This window comes from Bubalus kerabau, chromosome 3, assembly GCF_029407905.1.
Source record: "Bubalus kerabau isolate K-KA32 ecotype Philippines breed swamp buffalo chromosome 3, PCC_UOA_SB_1v2, whole genome shotgun sequence".
NCBI lineage: Eukaryota > Metazoa > Chordata > Mammalia > Artiodactyla > Bovidae > Bubalus > Bubalus kerabau.
In genome coordinates this window covers 39,431,401-39,448,301 of record NC_073626.1, presented here as the reverse complement: position 1 = coordinate 39,448,301, position 16,901 = coordinate 39,431,401, and the positions used below count along the sequence as shown (strand labels likewise).

Sequence of the window (16,901 nt, the reverse complement as noted above, 5' to 3'; positions counted from 1 at the left end):
CTGAAACTCCAGTACTTTGGCCACCTCATGTGAAGAGTTGACTCATTGGAAAAGAGTCTGATGCTGGGAGGGATTGGGGGCAGGAGGAGAAGGGGACGCCAGAGGATGAGATGGCTGGATGGCATCACTGACTCGATGGACGTGAGTCTGGGTGAACTCCGGGAGTTGGTGATGGACAGGGAGGCCTGGCATGCTGCGATTCATGGGGTCGCAAAGAATTGGACACGACCGAGCAACTGAAGTGAACTGAACGCTTATATATGGAATTTAGAAAGAAGGCAATGATAACCCTGTATGTGAAACAGCAGAAGAGACACAGATGTATTGAACAGTATTTTGGACTCTGGGAGAGGGCGAGGGCGGGATGATATGGGAGAATGGCATTGAAACATGTTAAGTATCAAATGTGAAACAAACAAACAAAAAAGAAATAACTCACAAAGACACCCCCCCCAAAATTTAAAAATTATCTCTATAATATCCTTTTCAGGCTCTTCTATTCCATAATGTTCTCCTGAATATAGAGAGGGCCCACACAATAGGAATTAATTAATTAATGGGTTTGTGCTATGCCTGCAAAAATCAGCTGTTTTTTGAGACCTAGTCAATGGAAAGTTAAGAACTGTAAGTTAAGGACAGGTGGACAGGTAGAGGAGAAAGCCATGTGCAGGCAAATATCCCTTTCCAGTAATAAGGGAAAACGTAGGTGAAAATGCACATTTTCATTAAGTAAAAACTTCAATTTAATTCAGTAAACAAATTGTTTAATATATAAAATACATTTTGCTTTCCTAAATGTATAAGACCTGTAAGAAGTGCTGAGAATAATATATTCACTGAGGGGATTTTAGGTAATAAATACAGATCATTTGTAGTTTTAATTTGAAGGGAAAACCATTGTGTGTGTGTGTGAAAGCGTTAGTGGCTCAGTTGTGTCTGACTCTTTGCGACCCCACAGACTAGCCTGCCAGGCTCCTTTGTTCATGGAATTCTCCAGGTAAGAATACTGGAGTGGGTTGCTATTCCCTTCATCAGGGTATCTTCCCGACCCAGAGATCAGACAAACCATTATTTTTAGTTAAAAGTTGTTAATATTTTTCCATGTTCACTTACTGCTAGAAATGTTAAATGTGGTTCTTTAATGAGTTATAGCCAGTTATGATGCACATGCAAGATTCTGCACCAAAGTTCCTAAATGTGAGAAGTTTTTGCAAGGGATAAAATTGAAACTGTTGGAAGAAAGCTTTGCTTTTTGGGGGAAACACAGGGGCTCATCCCACCTATGGAGCAAAGTTGTTGGAAAAGTAGCATCAATATGCTAATCAAATTAACAAGTCTTTAGATTCATTAGGCGAGGCACAGGGAACGTGTGGAGAAGAATGAGGGGGGAGTAGAAGTTTACAGAACCCCCTCTCTAGTATTGGCATGGCATACTATAGAAAGAATTTTTAAGGGAAAGGAAATGAAAGAAGGGAAAATGTAAGTTAGGAGAGAAATGTTGGGGCTCAGAACATACCACCCCCAAATGTGCTACCATGCATATTGAATATTTTAAGCTAAAGGAATTTGAGAGGTGGTGGTACAGGAAAGTGAAAGTATTAGTCACTCAGTTTTGTCCGACCCTTTGTGACCCTATGGACTGTAGCCCACCAGTCTCCTCTGTCCATGGAATTCTCCAGACAAGAATACTGGAGTGGGTTGCCATTTCCTACTGCAGGGAATCTTCCTGACCCAGGGCTTGAACCTGGGTCTCCTGCATTGCAGGCAGTTTCTTTACCATCTGAGCCACTCCAGGTGGTATGGGAAGGACTCTCCAACCTCTACTTTCTCCTCTCATCTGAGAGGCTTCCATGTACCCAGAGAGGAAAGGAGCATCTTTATTTTCAAAGACGGGAGGATGCTGAGAGGAATCAGAATGAATGGGCCTTGCTAAATCCCCAGTTTACTACTTGTAGTCCTATCACATTTTTCCTATGATTTTCTACTCTTTATCGAACCTAGTGTGAAACCCCGCAAGTTTAATCACTTCTTTGGATCTTAATTTCCTTTGAAATCTCTTGTGTCATGTAAAACTTATATTAAATAAATTTGTATGCTTTAAAAAAACAAACAAAAACTCAGAGCTTAAATATCCACAGCATGTGTTCTTTCTCTTAGAGATTTTTCACTTAGTTTAAGTGGTTTTCATCAGAAGTATCAAAAACACAAACATATCAGCTTGTTAGACTAGCAAAGTCAAAACTTAAACAGATATTTTAGAAAGCTAACATGTAGAGCCCTCTTTAAATGTTCCTTAATTCTAAATACTAAGAGTGTGTTTGAAGAGTGTACTTGATTTAAATTAAATTCAAGGGTGATTTCCCTAGGAACAAATTTTTAATTTTTCGATTAAGAATTTTTTAAAGAAGGAGCTTCCTAAGAAGGTTTGGTCATATAGAATAAACCGATTGCTAAGTATTAAATATTCTATTTTTATTTTATCTTTTCTATAGAGCTGAGAAAGCACGTTGTTTTTGGAAGTGAGGGAGAAGATGTTGAAAGCGCTGATTATGATGCTAATATTGTGCCTGAGGCTGATGTTAAAGATGATAAAGAAGATGAATTTAAGAAGGTATTATTGTGAAACAACCTCATGCAATTTCACAGAATTATGTTTCATAGGATTGCAGATAATCCCAAATGGTATTTCCCTCCCCACCCCCCACCCCCCACCCCCCAGGCAGTTCTGCGGCTAATCTGTGTGGATTTATAACAAAATCCAGAAAATATAATTTTCTATCCTACACTGTGGAATCTGACAAGCTACAGCAGTCCTTACAGCTTTCCCCCCAATATCATCTGCTTTTAATGTGATTCTGTCGATTACAGTTTATATACTTATCATCCCGGTTGTGACTGACTATGTTTTCTTATGTAATAAATGTCACATCTGGGACCATAGTGCCAATCCATTTGACTCAGGATGGAGAACTTTGTTCTCAGTTACTGTTTTTAATGGAGTTACCTATATTGCAAGACCAGACTTTGATTCACCTGGGGTCCAGGGATCTGCATATTTTAAAAGCACTGTGGATATCCTGTGGACTCCCCTGCAGGAGAAACCCCAGGTGGGCAGAGCTTCACATTACACTGAGATGTGTTGAGAATGGAAATTGAGGAGACACTGGGATTCTTCATCCTTCTTAGGCCTTCTGGCTGTTCATCAGCTCTGAATGCCACTGCCACATTTGTACTAATTCCTGATTTCTCCTGCTGCCATCAGTTTTCTTTTTCTTAATATTTATTTATTTCACTGGGTCGGGTCTTACTTGTGTCACCTGGGATTTTCATCGTGGTGCACAGACTCTCTAGTTGTGGTAAGAGGATGCTAGAGCTCTTGGGCTCAGTAGTTGTGGTAAGCAGGCTTAGTTGCTCTGCAGCTTGTGGGATCTTTGTTCCCCAACCACAGATCAAACCCGTGTCCCCTGCATTGGAAGGCAGATTTTTAACCACTAGACCACCAGGGAAGTCCCCTGTTAATTTTTTTAACCCTCCATACCCATCTTTTCATTCTTTCTCCATTTTACTTGCTTTTATACTGTAACCCACACAAGTGGTGCTTGTGGTAGAGCGTCTGCCTGCAACGCAAGAGACATGGGTTTGATCCCTGTGTTGGGAAGATTCCTCTGGAGGAGGAAATGGCAACCCACTCCAGTATTCTTGCCTGGAAAATTCCATGGACAGGGGAGCCCAGTGGGCTATAGACCATGGGGTTTCAAGAGCTGGACACAACTGATACAGATACACTGCTACTGCTAAGTCACTTCAGTCGTGTCCGACTCTGTGCGACCCCATAGACGGCAGCCCACCAGGCGCCCCCGTCCCTGGGATTTTCCAGGCAAGAACACTGGAGTGGGTTGCCATTTCCTTCTCCAATGCATGAAAGTGAAAAGTGAAAGTGAAGTCGCTCAGTCGTGTCCGACCCTCAGCAACCCCATGGACTGCAGCCTTCCAGGCTCCTCCATCCATGGGATTTTCCAGGCAAGAGTGCTGGAGTGGGGTGCCATTGCCTTCTCCAATACAGATACATACACACACACACAAACACACCCCACACTCCAACATCGTTTTGGAAATAAACAGCACACATGTGTTTCATTTTCACCTTCTGATTCAAGGATGGTATAACTGTTTGACTGGGAAACACTTTCCTGCTGAGTCTAGATTTTAGCTGTGGATTGCTTCTCAGCGCCAGACACTAGGCAGCTACTACTGGTCAGTGGGAGGCGGCTGGAGAGTCCTTCACTTCCACCTGCATTCCCTGTGACACTGGCTGGGGTCCTTAGAGCGAGACTGAGTACCATACTGAGTACCATCAGAGCCTCTGGAGCTGTAGGATCACTTGGAGCTGCATCAGGCAGGCACCTCCTCAACAACCTCTGCCTCTCAAATCCATCTTCCTCATCGCTTCCACAGTGGTCTAACGTAAACATCTCATGATATCCTGCCTGCGCTGTAGCCTGGTGCTTGACCAACCCTGATCATATTCCTCTTTTTTAACACCTGACAGGCCTTCCTTCTGAACCAACTCAACCTAACTGGCCTACCCAGTCTCGGAGGGGGACAGGGCATAGGGTGGACAGGAACAGTGTGGCCAGAGCCTGGCCATGGGTGTGGGACTCACTGTGAAGCTAGGTGTGGTGCCCGACACCTGCCCAGGCTCAATATTTATTCTGTGCTCTGACCAATAAGTATGGCTACTACTTCGCTGGAGGGAAGGTAGGGCTGACAGAGAGGGGCAAACCATGGTTGCCAAGACGGTAGAAGTTTCATCCCATACATTTGGGTATCATACATTTTTTTAAATGCAGCTTTATTATTATTATTTGACTGCATGGTGTGGCACATGGGATCCCAGTTCCCTGACCAGGCATTGAACCCATGCCCCCTGCAGTGGAAGCACAAAGTCCCCACCCCAGTGGGGTCCTTATGAATTTTAAAACATATTTATTCACCAAACTGAGACTTCTGAGGTTGGAGACTAAAAATAATATCCTGTGTCCACACCTCTAAGCATTGAGAAGTACACACCCCTAAATGCTTCAGTTTTGTTGAGTGAATTATTGAATATTGAGCAAATCAGGATTATTTTCAATTAGCTGTTTTTGAATTTTGGCTTTGGAGTAACACTTTCTAATTTGCTGGGGTGTTTATGAAAGCACATTTTTCATATATTCTTACTTGTTTAAAAAAATAAAAAAGTAATGTGTTGAATTTATTTCTATAATATAATTGAAATTGTAAAGTTTATTATTTTCACCTTTTGCATGTCACTTCTAATATTATATTATTGCTTTGGGGGTGTTAGATTTTTTTGTACCAAATTTAACATGATTTCTCATTATAGGAATGTAAAGAGGTCTACGCTTTTTTCTCTCATCAATTACTAGACAGTCTTCAAAAAGCTACACGGTTATCTTTGGACACAATGAAAAGAAGAATATTTGTTGCCAGGCAAGTGGAAAATATGTCTGGTTATACTATCACAGCACAGTGCTAAAGCATTTTTAAAAGTTATAAAGTTCAAAACATGGCACTTTTGAAAATACTGTATAAAAACAAGTGTGTAACATTATAAAAACAGTAATGAATGAACAACCATATTTCTAGCAACCAGCCCAAGAACAAAGAACACTGAACTCTACAGTCCCCTTACTGGTCCCTTCTCTGCTCACGCAGAGGTAGCCACTGTTCGGAACTTGTTTATCATTGTCTTGTTTTGCTTTTTTTTTTTTTTTTACAGTTTACCCCGTTTTTGTACTGTTTAATTTTGTGTGTATTTGAACTGTGTTCAGTATTGTTTTTGAGATGCATTTATGCTGATATAATTTATTTTCACTTCTATTTAGCTGGAGTGTACACAGTCTGTTTTATCAGTTCTACTGGTGGTGATCGTTTGGAGTGTTTGCAGTTTGGGCTGTTGTGAACACTCTTGTAGCTATCTCGTGCTGCATCTGCTGAGGGGGATGGCTGGGCCCTGGGGTGTGTGCACTCCTCATTTTACCAGGCAGTGCCTAGCATTCTTGCTCCTTGGAAGGAAAGCTATGACAAACCTAGAGAGCATATTAAAAGGCAGAGACATCACTTTGCTAGCAAAGGTCTGCATAGACAAAGTTATGGTTTTACTGGTAGTCATGTATGGATGTGAGAATTGGACCATAAGGAAGGCTGAGTGCCAGAGAATTGATGCTTTTGAATTGTGGTGCTAGAGTAGATTCTTGAGAGTCCTTTGGACAGCACGGAGATCAACACCAGTCAATGCTAAAGGAAATCAACCCTGAGTATTTACTAGAAGGACTGATGCTGAAGCTGAAGCTCCAATACTTTGGCCACCTGCTGCAAAGGGCCAACTCATTGGAAAAGACCCTGATGCTGGGAAAGATTGAAGGCAAAAGGAGAAGGGACAGCGGAGGATGGGCTGATCAGGTAGCATCACTGACTCAGTGGACGTGAATTTGAGCTAACTCTGGGAGATAGTGGAGGACAGAGGAGCCTGGCATGCTACAGTCCATGGTGTTGCAAAGAATCGGGCACAACTTAGCAACTGAACAACAGCAGCAGCGAGTCTAGCAGGAGCATGCCCATGGTTCCTCATTGCACACAGTTGATTTTGCTCAATTAAAAAATCGTTGCCAGTGTGTATAGGTGTAAATTGGCATCTCACTGGGATTTAAACGATCACTTTCCTGGTTCCTGATGAGGTTAAACATATTTTTATGTTCATGAGCCATTTGTGCTTTCTTTTTTAAAAAAATTTATCTTTCCTTCTTTTTCCTTTCCTTCCCTTCCTTTTTCTATTTCCTTCTTTCCCTTCTCCCTCCTTCCCAACCTCTTTCCTTCCTTCTGTCTGTTTTACTATGTGATTGGATTTATTCATGGATGGTCTCAATATATTACTTTGTTGATATCATAGCAGATATCTTCTCTCCTTGTGCCTTTTTGTTCTATTTATGATATTCTTTCTTGAGTTTAAATTCAGATTTATCAATCTTTTCCTTAGTGATTTGTGATTTCTATGCCTTTCAAAGGAAATTTTTCTCTACTGCATCATGTCTTCTGAAAGTTTTAAAATTTTATCTTTTACAGTTAGGGGTTTAATCCACATGGTATTTATTTTTTGAACTGTGGTGTTGGAGAAGACTCTTGAGAGTCCCTTGGACTGCAAGGAGATCCAACCAGTCCATTGTGAAGGAGATCAGTCCTGGGATTTCTTTGGAAGGAATGATGCTGAAGCTGAAACTCCAGTACTTTGGCCTCCTGATGCGAAGAGTTGACTCACTGGAAAAGAGTCTGATGCTGGGAGGGATTGGGGGCAGGAGGAGAAGGGGACGACAGAGGATGAGATGGCTGGATGGCATCACTGACTCGATGGATGTGAGTCTCAGTGAACTCCGGGAGTTGATGATAGACAGGGAGGCTTGGAGTGCTGCGATTCATGGGGTTGCAGAGTCGGACACGACTGAGCGACTGATCTGATCTGATCTGATTTATTTTTTGTGTTTAGTGTAAAGTAGGAGACCACTATTTCTTTCCCATATAGTTAATTAGTTAAAAAAGAAAATTAATTTTTCTTTTGGGATAGTTAATTAAATTACATTGAATCTGTAGGTATTCAGTTTTAAGATCAGTTTTCTCATCTTATTTCTAACTACAAAGGGTTTGGCATGAACTTTATAATTGCTGTGTGATGTTTTGCTTTTACCTATTTTTTGATAGGTATATATTTCAGTCCTTTAAGTAGTTACCTTCAAATTTAGAAAACATATATTTATCTCTGGTTTTTAAAAAACACTGTCTATATTTTTTTCAGTTTGGACGGAATTAGCATCCTTACTATATTGAGTCTTCCTTTCACAATCATGGATTACCTCTCCATTTATTTTTCATTTTTAAAATATTTCTCAATAAAGTTTTTTAATTCTCTGTGTAAAAGTCTTGTACATTTTTGCTAGGTTTATTCCTTGGTTATCCATTGCTGAATTTTAATTAAATTGCACTATTCAGATCTCCCAATGTGATTGTGAAGTTGTCAATGTTTCCTTCTGTTTTGGTCAGTTCTCTTTTTATATCTTTTAAGGCTATGTGGCTAGGTGCATGTGACATCATATAGTTAAGTCTGCTAGAACACTGTATTTTTTTTTTTTTTTTTTTGGATGAGCCTCTCTATCCATATTAATCCTGATTTCTCATCCTTTTAGGTCTGTCATTAATTTTACTTTCCCAGATTTTTTGGTATATCTTTTTTCTATCCCTTCATTTCATTTTTCTTTCTGTAAAGTTTTTTGTTTTGCCTCTTAAAAGGATTATATACCTGATTATTTTTATTTAATCTGATTATCTCTGCCATTTAATGGATTTTAATTGACTCACATTTTTGGATTTTTTGGATATAGTTACAGTTAATTTATGACATTTTATTTTGTAGTTTTTTACTATCCTTTTTCCTTGGTTCATTTATTATCTGTTATCCTTGGGATGGATAATTCCCTCCTTATATTCTCTTTCCTATATTTCAGTCCTTTAAGTAGTTAACTTCAAATTTAGAATACATATATTTATCTCTGGTTTTTAAAAAACACTGTCTATATTTTTTTCAGTTTTCTCCTCTTATTTCTAACTACAAAGGGTTTGGCATGAACTTTATAATTGCTGTGTGATGTTTTGCTTTTACCTATTTTTTGAACACTATAAAATAATATATTTACTGGAATATTTTATTAAAATCTCCAGGTTATTGTGTATTTATTTTATACTGCTGGTTCCTCAGTAAGCGTGGGTGAGGTGTAAACCCTCTTAGTCTTCATTTTAAGTCTGAACCAATTTGGCTGTATAAAAAACTTTTGTTTTTCTCTCAGCACTTTGAACATATTTCTTCATTTTTTTCCTGACGTATATTGTTGCTGATGAGAAGTGTGCAGTGAGTCTAACTGAAAATTGTTTTTTTATCCTTGATGTTCTGCAGCTTCCTTTCCTGGGGTGGATTTGTCTTTATTTAGTCATGCTTTATTCTCAGAGTGTACTTTCTGTTTGATGACTTGTAGTGTTCTTTAATCCTGGAAAATCCTCAGCAATTTCCTCTTGAATTATTGCTTCTGAGATAGTCTCTTCATTCTCTTGATATGGAACTCCTGTAGTTGAATGTTGAGTAGGTTGACCACATGATCTATTGTTCCACCTTGGAAACACTTTTGAGTGAAGAGGCACTATCGAGATGAAGATTCAGGGTGGACTTAAACCAGAACTGTTGCGGGCACCGTGGTTATTTGGCCATCTTAAATGCTGGGGCATGTCAGTCTGTCTTTCCTGTCTCCTCGCTGTCATATATTTCATCTTTTGTGTCTTTCTGGGCTTCATCATTGTCAAGTATCTCTGTATCTAGCCTAAAGGTGGTCTCATCTACTGTATCTTAAATATTTCAATTAATATTTTTGTCCTTATCCTCTAGATACTCTATCATTCTTGCCTTTTTAGTTTAGCAGCTTATTACTTTTTGGAAGATGGCTTCATTTATCTCTTCGAACATCCTCAATATATTTATATTTGAGCTTGTCATACTTCTGTACATTAAACTTTATCTGGAGTGAGGTTTTGTTTCAATTATTGATGTCTTTAGTCCTCTTTCTTTACGTTAGACTTAGGCATGCATATTGGAATTTATTTGTAGACTCTCCTTGAGCGAGAGTTTTTCTTTGGTTGTTTTCATGTTTCTCCCTCCTTCCTTTCGTGTGTTTCTCTTGTCTCTACATGACCTTTGGCACCTTGAGTGCGAGTCTGGGTCGCATTTGTTCACAGTTACGTATCCCCTGAAGAGATGCTGGGACGTGGTGGGTTCCGTGGGGGAGCACGTGGGCAGCTCGGCTTAGTGGCAAAAGGAGGATGCTGTGGATTCGCTCCTTTCACCTTAGGTGAGAACATCTTTTGGAAAAGCTGCAGCTGTGGGCAGAAGGTTGGCAAATGTCTCGTTGTTATGCCTGTCTTTACAAGTGGGGGTATATGGCCTCAGTGTCCGGTGTCTGGTAGCAAGCCTGGATGAGTCTCCTCTCACATGGACTACTCTAGCAGCCCACAGTCCACAGGGGCCGAGCCCCACCATCACTGTTCGTTTCCTGACCAGAGCCCTGGCCAGGCTACTGTGTGTTTCCAATGCCTGCCTGATGCATGGTGATGCTAACCTTCTGTTTGAGTATTTTCAGGTCCTTCATGGTCTATCCATGATTGTGACGTACTTGGCACAGGGAGGCATTTTTGAAGTCTGAGCTCAGAATTCCATGTTAATTTGAAACTGTACTTCTGTGATTTTTGAAGAGGCATACATGAGTATACTACTGCAGAATCCTCCCTTGTCTAAAACATCTCTTTCCGGTACCCGTGAAGACTATTTGGTCAGCTTGCATCATAGCCTCTTTCTCTCACACTCCACAAATACTGTTTCACTGGCTTCTTTTGTTTCCATATTCAGATGTGAGTTCTGCTGCTAATCTGATTTTCCTTTTCTAAATAACAGTTTTTTGCTGCTTACAGATTTCCCCCATGTATTCTGGAAATTCACAGATAATGTGTTTTCTCCCCATTAATCCTGAGACACACAGAGAAACTTTTCAAGGTGAAAAAAATAAGTGTATTCTTAAGATTTGAGAAGGGCTATGCTTAAATTTACTGTATGTAGGGTTTCCACAGTGGATCCTAGGCAGTAGAGCATCTCTGAGCTGAGTGACCCTCTGTGAGTTACTTAATCTCTCTCTGCCTTGGTTTCCTCATCTACAATAAGGAAATAATAATCATTGGATCTGTGTCAAGAGTTAATGTGGGCATGAAATACTTCAATTTATGGAAAAGTGCTTGGAAAAGCACCTTGGTACACTAAGTGGAGGATAAACCTATCTCTATTACCTTTTCCTTAAGTAATTTATGTCTCATATTTTGCATGGGAATGATTGGAGAATTCCTTAAGCTAATCCTCTAGTTTGTCAAATAAGTCACTGAAGGATCTAGCAATGCTGTCCATTGCTTCTTGTTAGTTCAGCTGCTTGATTATACTTTATAAAACTCTTTCTTTTTCTCAGATTGTACCCTTTCAAATACAGTCTACGTGTCTTGAATTTCACAGTGAGACTAAGAATTTGAGGTTTTTTCCTTTGTTTGTTTGCTCGCTTCTAGTTCAAAGAGTTCCTTATGATAATATGTTTACCTGGGAACCATTGATCCTCTGTTCATAATGGAGTGTAGTTTTTCAGTAATGATAACTTTTCTTTCTATGGAAAGTTTACACTTACTAAATTTCATCTGGGATGGGACAGAGATCGGACAGAGGGAGGTACCCAAACTACTAATAATTTTCAGGCCAATGTGTGTCATTCATTAATTGCACTCATGTGTCTGTATGTCTGTACTTCTGTCTGAGCATAATTGATACTGTTGTAAAAATTACTTTTGGAAGGCTTTGACTTGAAACCTCCTGTTTAATCTTGTACACATGCAGAATAAAGTATATGAAGGTACATGCTTTTTGTTGGTGATTTTCAGCACCTATTGTGAGACTGGGAAAAAGGAGTGCTTGAGGTGAACATTTTTAGGTGGTACTTCCTGAGAGAATGCAACATTAAAATATTAGAAATGGGTAAAAGACTAATATGTCATTTCAAAGAAGATTAAAACTTTTCTTAGTCCATGAACTAGTTCATGAAATCTATGGTTGCATTGTAAATAATAGTCTCTTCAAGTAATTCAGCATTTTGAAAATTGTCCTTATTTTTCCAGGTTGAAAGTTGTAGCATAACCATGCTATTTATGAAATATTAGGTTAAGGTTTCTGAGTTAAATGTCCATCTTATTACAGCCCTTATGGACGAAAGCGGTCAGAAGATGTTATTTCTTTTTTAAAATCTGAAGTACATCTTGCGATTCCTAATGTGGTAAGTATTATGAAATATTCAAGTTAATACAGTGATATTTTGGTAATGTATTTAAGAAGTTTAGGGACTTGCCTGGCCGTCCAGTAGTTAAGACTTTGCCTTTGAATGCAGGGGATACAGATTTGATTCCTGGTTGGGGAGCTGAGATCCCACATGCCTTGTGGCCAAAAAAACCAAAACAAACAGAAGCAATATTGTAACAAGTTCAGCAGACTTAAAAAGAAGTATAGCATTAGGAGTGAACTTTATTTAATCTCTTGGTCCTGTGTGCTTTTTGACTTCATCTGAGCATTTAACAATGGCAACCCACTCTAGTACTCTTGCCTGGAAAATCCCATGGTCAGAGGAGCCTGGTAGGGTGCAGTCCATGGGGTTGTGAAGAGCTGGACACGACTGAGCAACTTCAGTTTCACTTTCATGCATTGGAGAAGGAAATGGCAACCCACTCCAGTGTTCTTACCTGGAGAATACCAGGGATGGGGGAGCCTGGTGGGCTGCCGTCTATGGGATTGCACAGAGTCAGACACGACTAAAGCGGCTTAGCAGCAGCAGCAGCAGCAGCATTTAACAAAAATCAGGTGTATCATTAATATCTATTATAAAAATTATTTCCACAGAGCTCATGGTATATTGAAGGTGGGTATCAGAGTCAAGTTTCTGGTGGGCCATAATTAGCAAGTACCCTATAAATCATCTTGCTTTTTCTTACTTCAGACACTATCTAAATAAGACCATCTCAGAAGTCCAAATCTCTGTCTTGAGCACCCAGCTGTGAGGCAATCCATGGCAGAATAGAAGGAAAGAAAGAACAAACCTGCGCCTTGAGTGCACGGGTCCCTTACGTTTTCTCAGGGCACTTTTCTCTACCACCACCCCTCCTGCTGCTGCTTGGCATGTGGAGCACCAAGTCATCAGGATGACTGTGGTGTGTTCTGTGATGATCCAAGGGTTAAGGCCAGGCAGGAATGATCTATGGCTCACCTAACACCGCATGTACACAGTCTGGCCTCCTGGAGGACAGCTTCTATGCTTACCTGGCACATTTGAAAGAACTGAAGTCAAAATCTTGGCAGTATAGCGTCTTCAGTTTCTCTGCTTCATGGACATGCCGCACATGCACATGCCTGCGTCCAGCCACCGTCACAGGGAAAGGGTGACAAGTGCTGTGCTTGACCTTTCTGCCTGCAGGACTGGGTAGAGTGGGAAAGCTCGAAGATGGCTAAGTCTGCAGCCTACCTTCCTCTAATATCCCTCTCCTTGAAGCAGACTTCCACTGGGCCAGCGGAGGCTTTCCCCACTCCGAAGGGAGCGGGGATGATGACAATCAGAGGTGTGGATTTGTCTGTGCTGGGAGCACCTGGGACTCATTTCTTCTTTCCACAGGTAATGGTTCCTAGCTTGGATGACATTCAACAAGCCATTAACCGTATGATCCAGTTAACCCTGGAGGTCAGCAGAGGAGTAGCTCACTGGGGCCAGCAGTCCCGTCACATCAAGAGGGTCATTAGCAGTACCTCCCGCACGACTATGGACTTGGTCCATTCAAGCCCAGGAAAGCAACTGAAGAAGGAAGAAAGTAAGAATGCTAAATCTCAGATCAGTAGACTCTCAGATTTATAACAGTACATCAGTCTTTCTGATTTTTCCTGGATATTACAACATATCTTTTTAAAGTCAGTTTTATATGTTTGTTGGTTAAATTTTGCATTAAAAAAAACTAGTGTTCTCCATCTTCCATCTTAAACATTGCATGCAGACATTTCAGATTTTGGTCATGGATGAACAAGGACATTTATCATGGTTCTACTATCATAGCCTCAGATTCAAAGTTAAAAATGAAAACAAACCTTAGAACTAATTCTATGTTCAGGCTTGTATTTGGTCTGATAAACTTAGTTTGCTAGAACATGGTGCTTAGGAAATCCAGTCATATGTGCTTTGTACATAAAGTTTATTTAGGCTATTCCCTTAAATAATTAAGGGTGTGATATGACACTGACCCCCAATTCCATGGATATTTTTGGATACTTTCTCTTGTATAGAAAGCCAAACTTTTTTTCTTTTTCTTTCTTGCTTTTATGCCACATTCAATTTTTATTTATTTTTGAGAAAAGTTGTACATATCTGAGGTATACAGTATGATGTTTTGATATATGTGTACTTTTGTGAAATGGTTGCCACCGTCAGAGTAAGTAACATATTCATCACCTCTCATAGTTAATCATTAATGTGTGTGTGTGTGTGTGTGTGTGGTGAGAACACCTGAGGTGTACTTTCTTAGCAGACTTCAAGTACACATTATTATTATACTATACATTACCAGTACATATACATTTCCAGAATTTATTCATTATATTAATGAAAGTTTGTACCCCTTGATCAACATCTCCCCTTTTTTTCCACCCCCACCCCAAGTCAGTATCATTTATGGGTATTTCCGCCAGCTGTTGCTAGGCAGGAGTATCAGATTGAACCATTTTAAAAGAGAAGGTGGAAATCTCAAATTTTTCATGAAATCTCATGATTTTTTAATTGTTGCTGCTGCTAAGTTGCTTCAGTCGTGTCCAACTCTGTGAGACCCCATAGACGGCAGCCCACCAGGCTCCCCCGTCCCTGGGATTCTCCAGGCAAGAACACTGGAGTGGGTTGCCATTTCCTTTTCCAGTGCATGAAAGTGAAAAGTGAAAGTGAAGTCGCTCAGTCGTGTCCGACCCTCAGCGACCCCATGGACTGCAGCCTATCAGGCTCCTCCATCCATGGGATTTTCCAGGCAAGAGTACTGGAGTGGGGTGCCATTGCCTTCTCCGTTTAATTGTTAACAACTGCTTTAACAAAAGTAGGGAACTGTCTGGGCCAAACAAAAGTATCCGTATGATCTGTACCTGATGAACAATACTTGAGAATACTGACTTTTAATAAGAGATGTTTATTGTGGTGTTTAATACTGGTTGTGTGGGTTCTATATACTAGATGCTGAGCTGAAGACAAGCATATGTTGTATCATTTAGTCCTCTCAAGTGTTTCTGTGAAGTTTAAATAATTAGCTTAAGGCATTTGGGTAATAAATGTAGTTGTTGTTGAGTTTAGTCACTAAGTCTTGTCTGACTCTTTGTAACCCCATGGACTGTATGTAGCCCACCAGGCTCCTCTGTCCATGGGATTTTCCAGGCAAGAATACTGGGGTGGGTTGCCATTTCCTTCTCTAGGGGATCTTTCTGACCCAGGGGTCAAACCCCTGTTCCTTGCACTGGCAGGCAGATTCTTTACTGGTGAGCCACAGGGGAAGCCCCAATAAATGTCCTGCCTCTCCTTTAACCACAAGGCTGTTCTGTGGGATAGCAATTTCAGCTCTTTTGATCTTTCCTTGGAGGACGTTTTGTTTTGGCGGAGGTTGTTAATCAGTGTCTTTCAACTGGTTTTCAGTTCTTTCCTCTGAATAGCAATTTCCTCACTTTAATGAAGGCATCCCAGATAGATCAATGGTAAAGAATCCACCTGCCAATGCAGGAGATGCAGAAGTGGGTTTGACCCCTGGGTCAGGAAGATCCCCTGGAGAAGGAAATGGAAACCCACCCTAGTATTCTTGCCTGGGAAGTCCCATGGACAGAGGAACCTGGCAGGCCATGATAGTCATTGGGGTCACGAAAGAGTCGGACATGATTGAATGACTGAGTGCGCCTGTGCACATGTACTTTAAAGAAACCTAGACCTCAGAATATGACACAACGATTTAATAAGAATAAATGAAACTAGTGAGAGATTAGCTGTTAATTACTTGCAGGGAGATGGGTCTTTAAGAATTTAAAGTTTGAAAAGTCTATAGATAATTACAATTGGTAGTATTTAAAGTTGAATGCATGAGTTATCTATAGAGTAAAAATGTCTGTTCTCAGGATCCTTTGAAGAAATGATTCCCGCACGTAAGCTGAAGAATTTTTACCCGGGAGTGGCAGAGCACAAGGATATCTCCAAGCTGGTCCTCCTCCTTTCTTCCTCCGTGAACTCTCTGAGAAAGGCAGTTCATGAAGCCCTGCAGGACTTTCAGAAGTACAAGACACTCTGGACAGAGGACCGAGATGTGAAAGTGAAGGTGTGTTTCCACCGCTGGCAATGCAGTTTGGCTTGTAATTGTTTAACTCTTGTGGGAAGACCAGGAAAACGCCAGTGATGATGAGAACTCAAGAACAGAGGCCGAGAACCTGTAAATGCCACACATCTAACACTTCTTGTCTTGTGTAATTCTGATACTGACAGAGGGGCAATTGATAATAATGAGGCTCAAGCAGATTTTGTTCAATTCACCTGAGTACCAATTATGTGTGAGACATACCCAGAGGCCAGGTATTCAGGGGTGTGTCAGAGTTACAGAGGCTTAGCTGTATATTTGGCTAGAAACTCAAGGAAACTTTAGGACTATAAACAACCAACCAGAAATGTGAAATCTCCTCACGTAGCCTCCTCTTCCAGTACTAACAGTTCATCCCTCTCTCTACTGAGCCCCTGGCCTGATAGCACATACGTGAGGAAAAATATATAAGCAGATGCAATTTTATAATTTACCTATTAGAAGTATAAGATTTACATTGTCAAAAAGCCAAAGAAAGTGTTGATTCTTTCCTTGCTACAGGAGTTTTTGGCTAACAATCCCTCTCTGACTGAAATCAGATCTGAAATTCTACACTACGCGACTTTTGAACAGGAGATCGATGAGTTGAAGCCTATTATAGTTGTAGGAGCACTTGAATTGCATACAGGTATTTAAAAAATATTATGTAAAGTATCTGCATTTTCACATGAAATGTGACTTCATTTAGGAGGCAGTTATTAATCTGCAGTAATGTAACTATTAAGTATTTTGGACCACCAATATTGTTCATATATATGTTAAATATAGATATACATTGTGTATATATAATATTATACCAAAGTGGCTTAATGCAGTTAATACTA

The 16,901-nt window shown here is 40.3% G+C and overlaps 1 protein-coding gene across 2 annotated transcripts in view; it reads left to right on the top strand.

Moving 5' to 3' along the window:
* DNAH8 (dynein axonemal heavy chain 8) overlaps positions 1 to 16,901 on the top strand; it is a 328,991-nt gene that overhangs the window by 75,457 nt on the left and 236,633 nt on the right. The window contains exons 20-25 of one of the 2 annotated variants that reach the window (XM_055571493.1): positions 2,493 to 2,611; positions 5,387 to 5,508; positions 11,876 to 11,951; positions 13,335 to 13,527; positions 15,845 to 16,041; positions 16,579 to 16,705. In XM_055571493.1, the coding sequence (XP_055427468.1) occupies positions 2,493 to 2,611; positions 5,387 to 5,508; positions 11,876 to 11,951; positions 13,335 to 13,527; positions 15,845 to 16,041; positions 16,579 to 16,705 (834 nt within the window). The remainder of the gene's footprint in view (positions 1 to 2,492; positions 2,612 to 5,386; positions 5,509 to 11,875; positions 11,952 to 13,334; positions 13,528 to 15,844; positions 16,042 to 16,578; positions 16,706 to 16,901) is intronic. The other variant, XM_055571494.1, reaches the window with a different exon arrangement.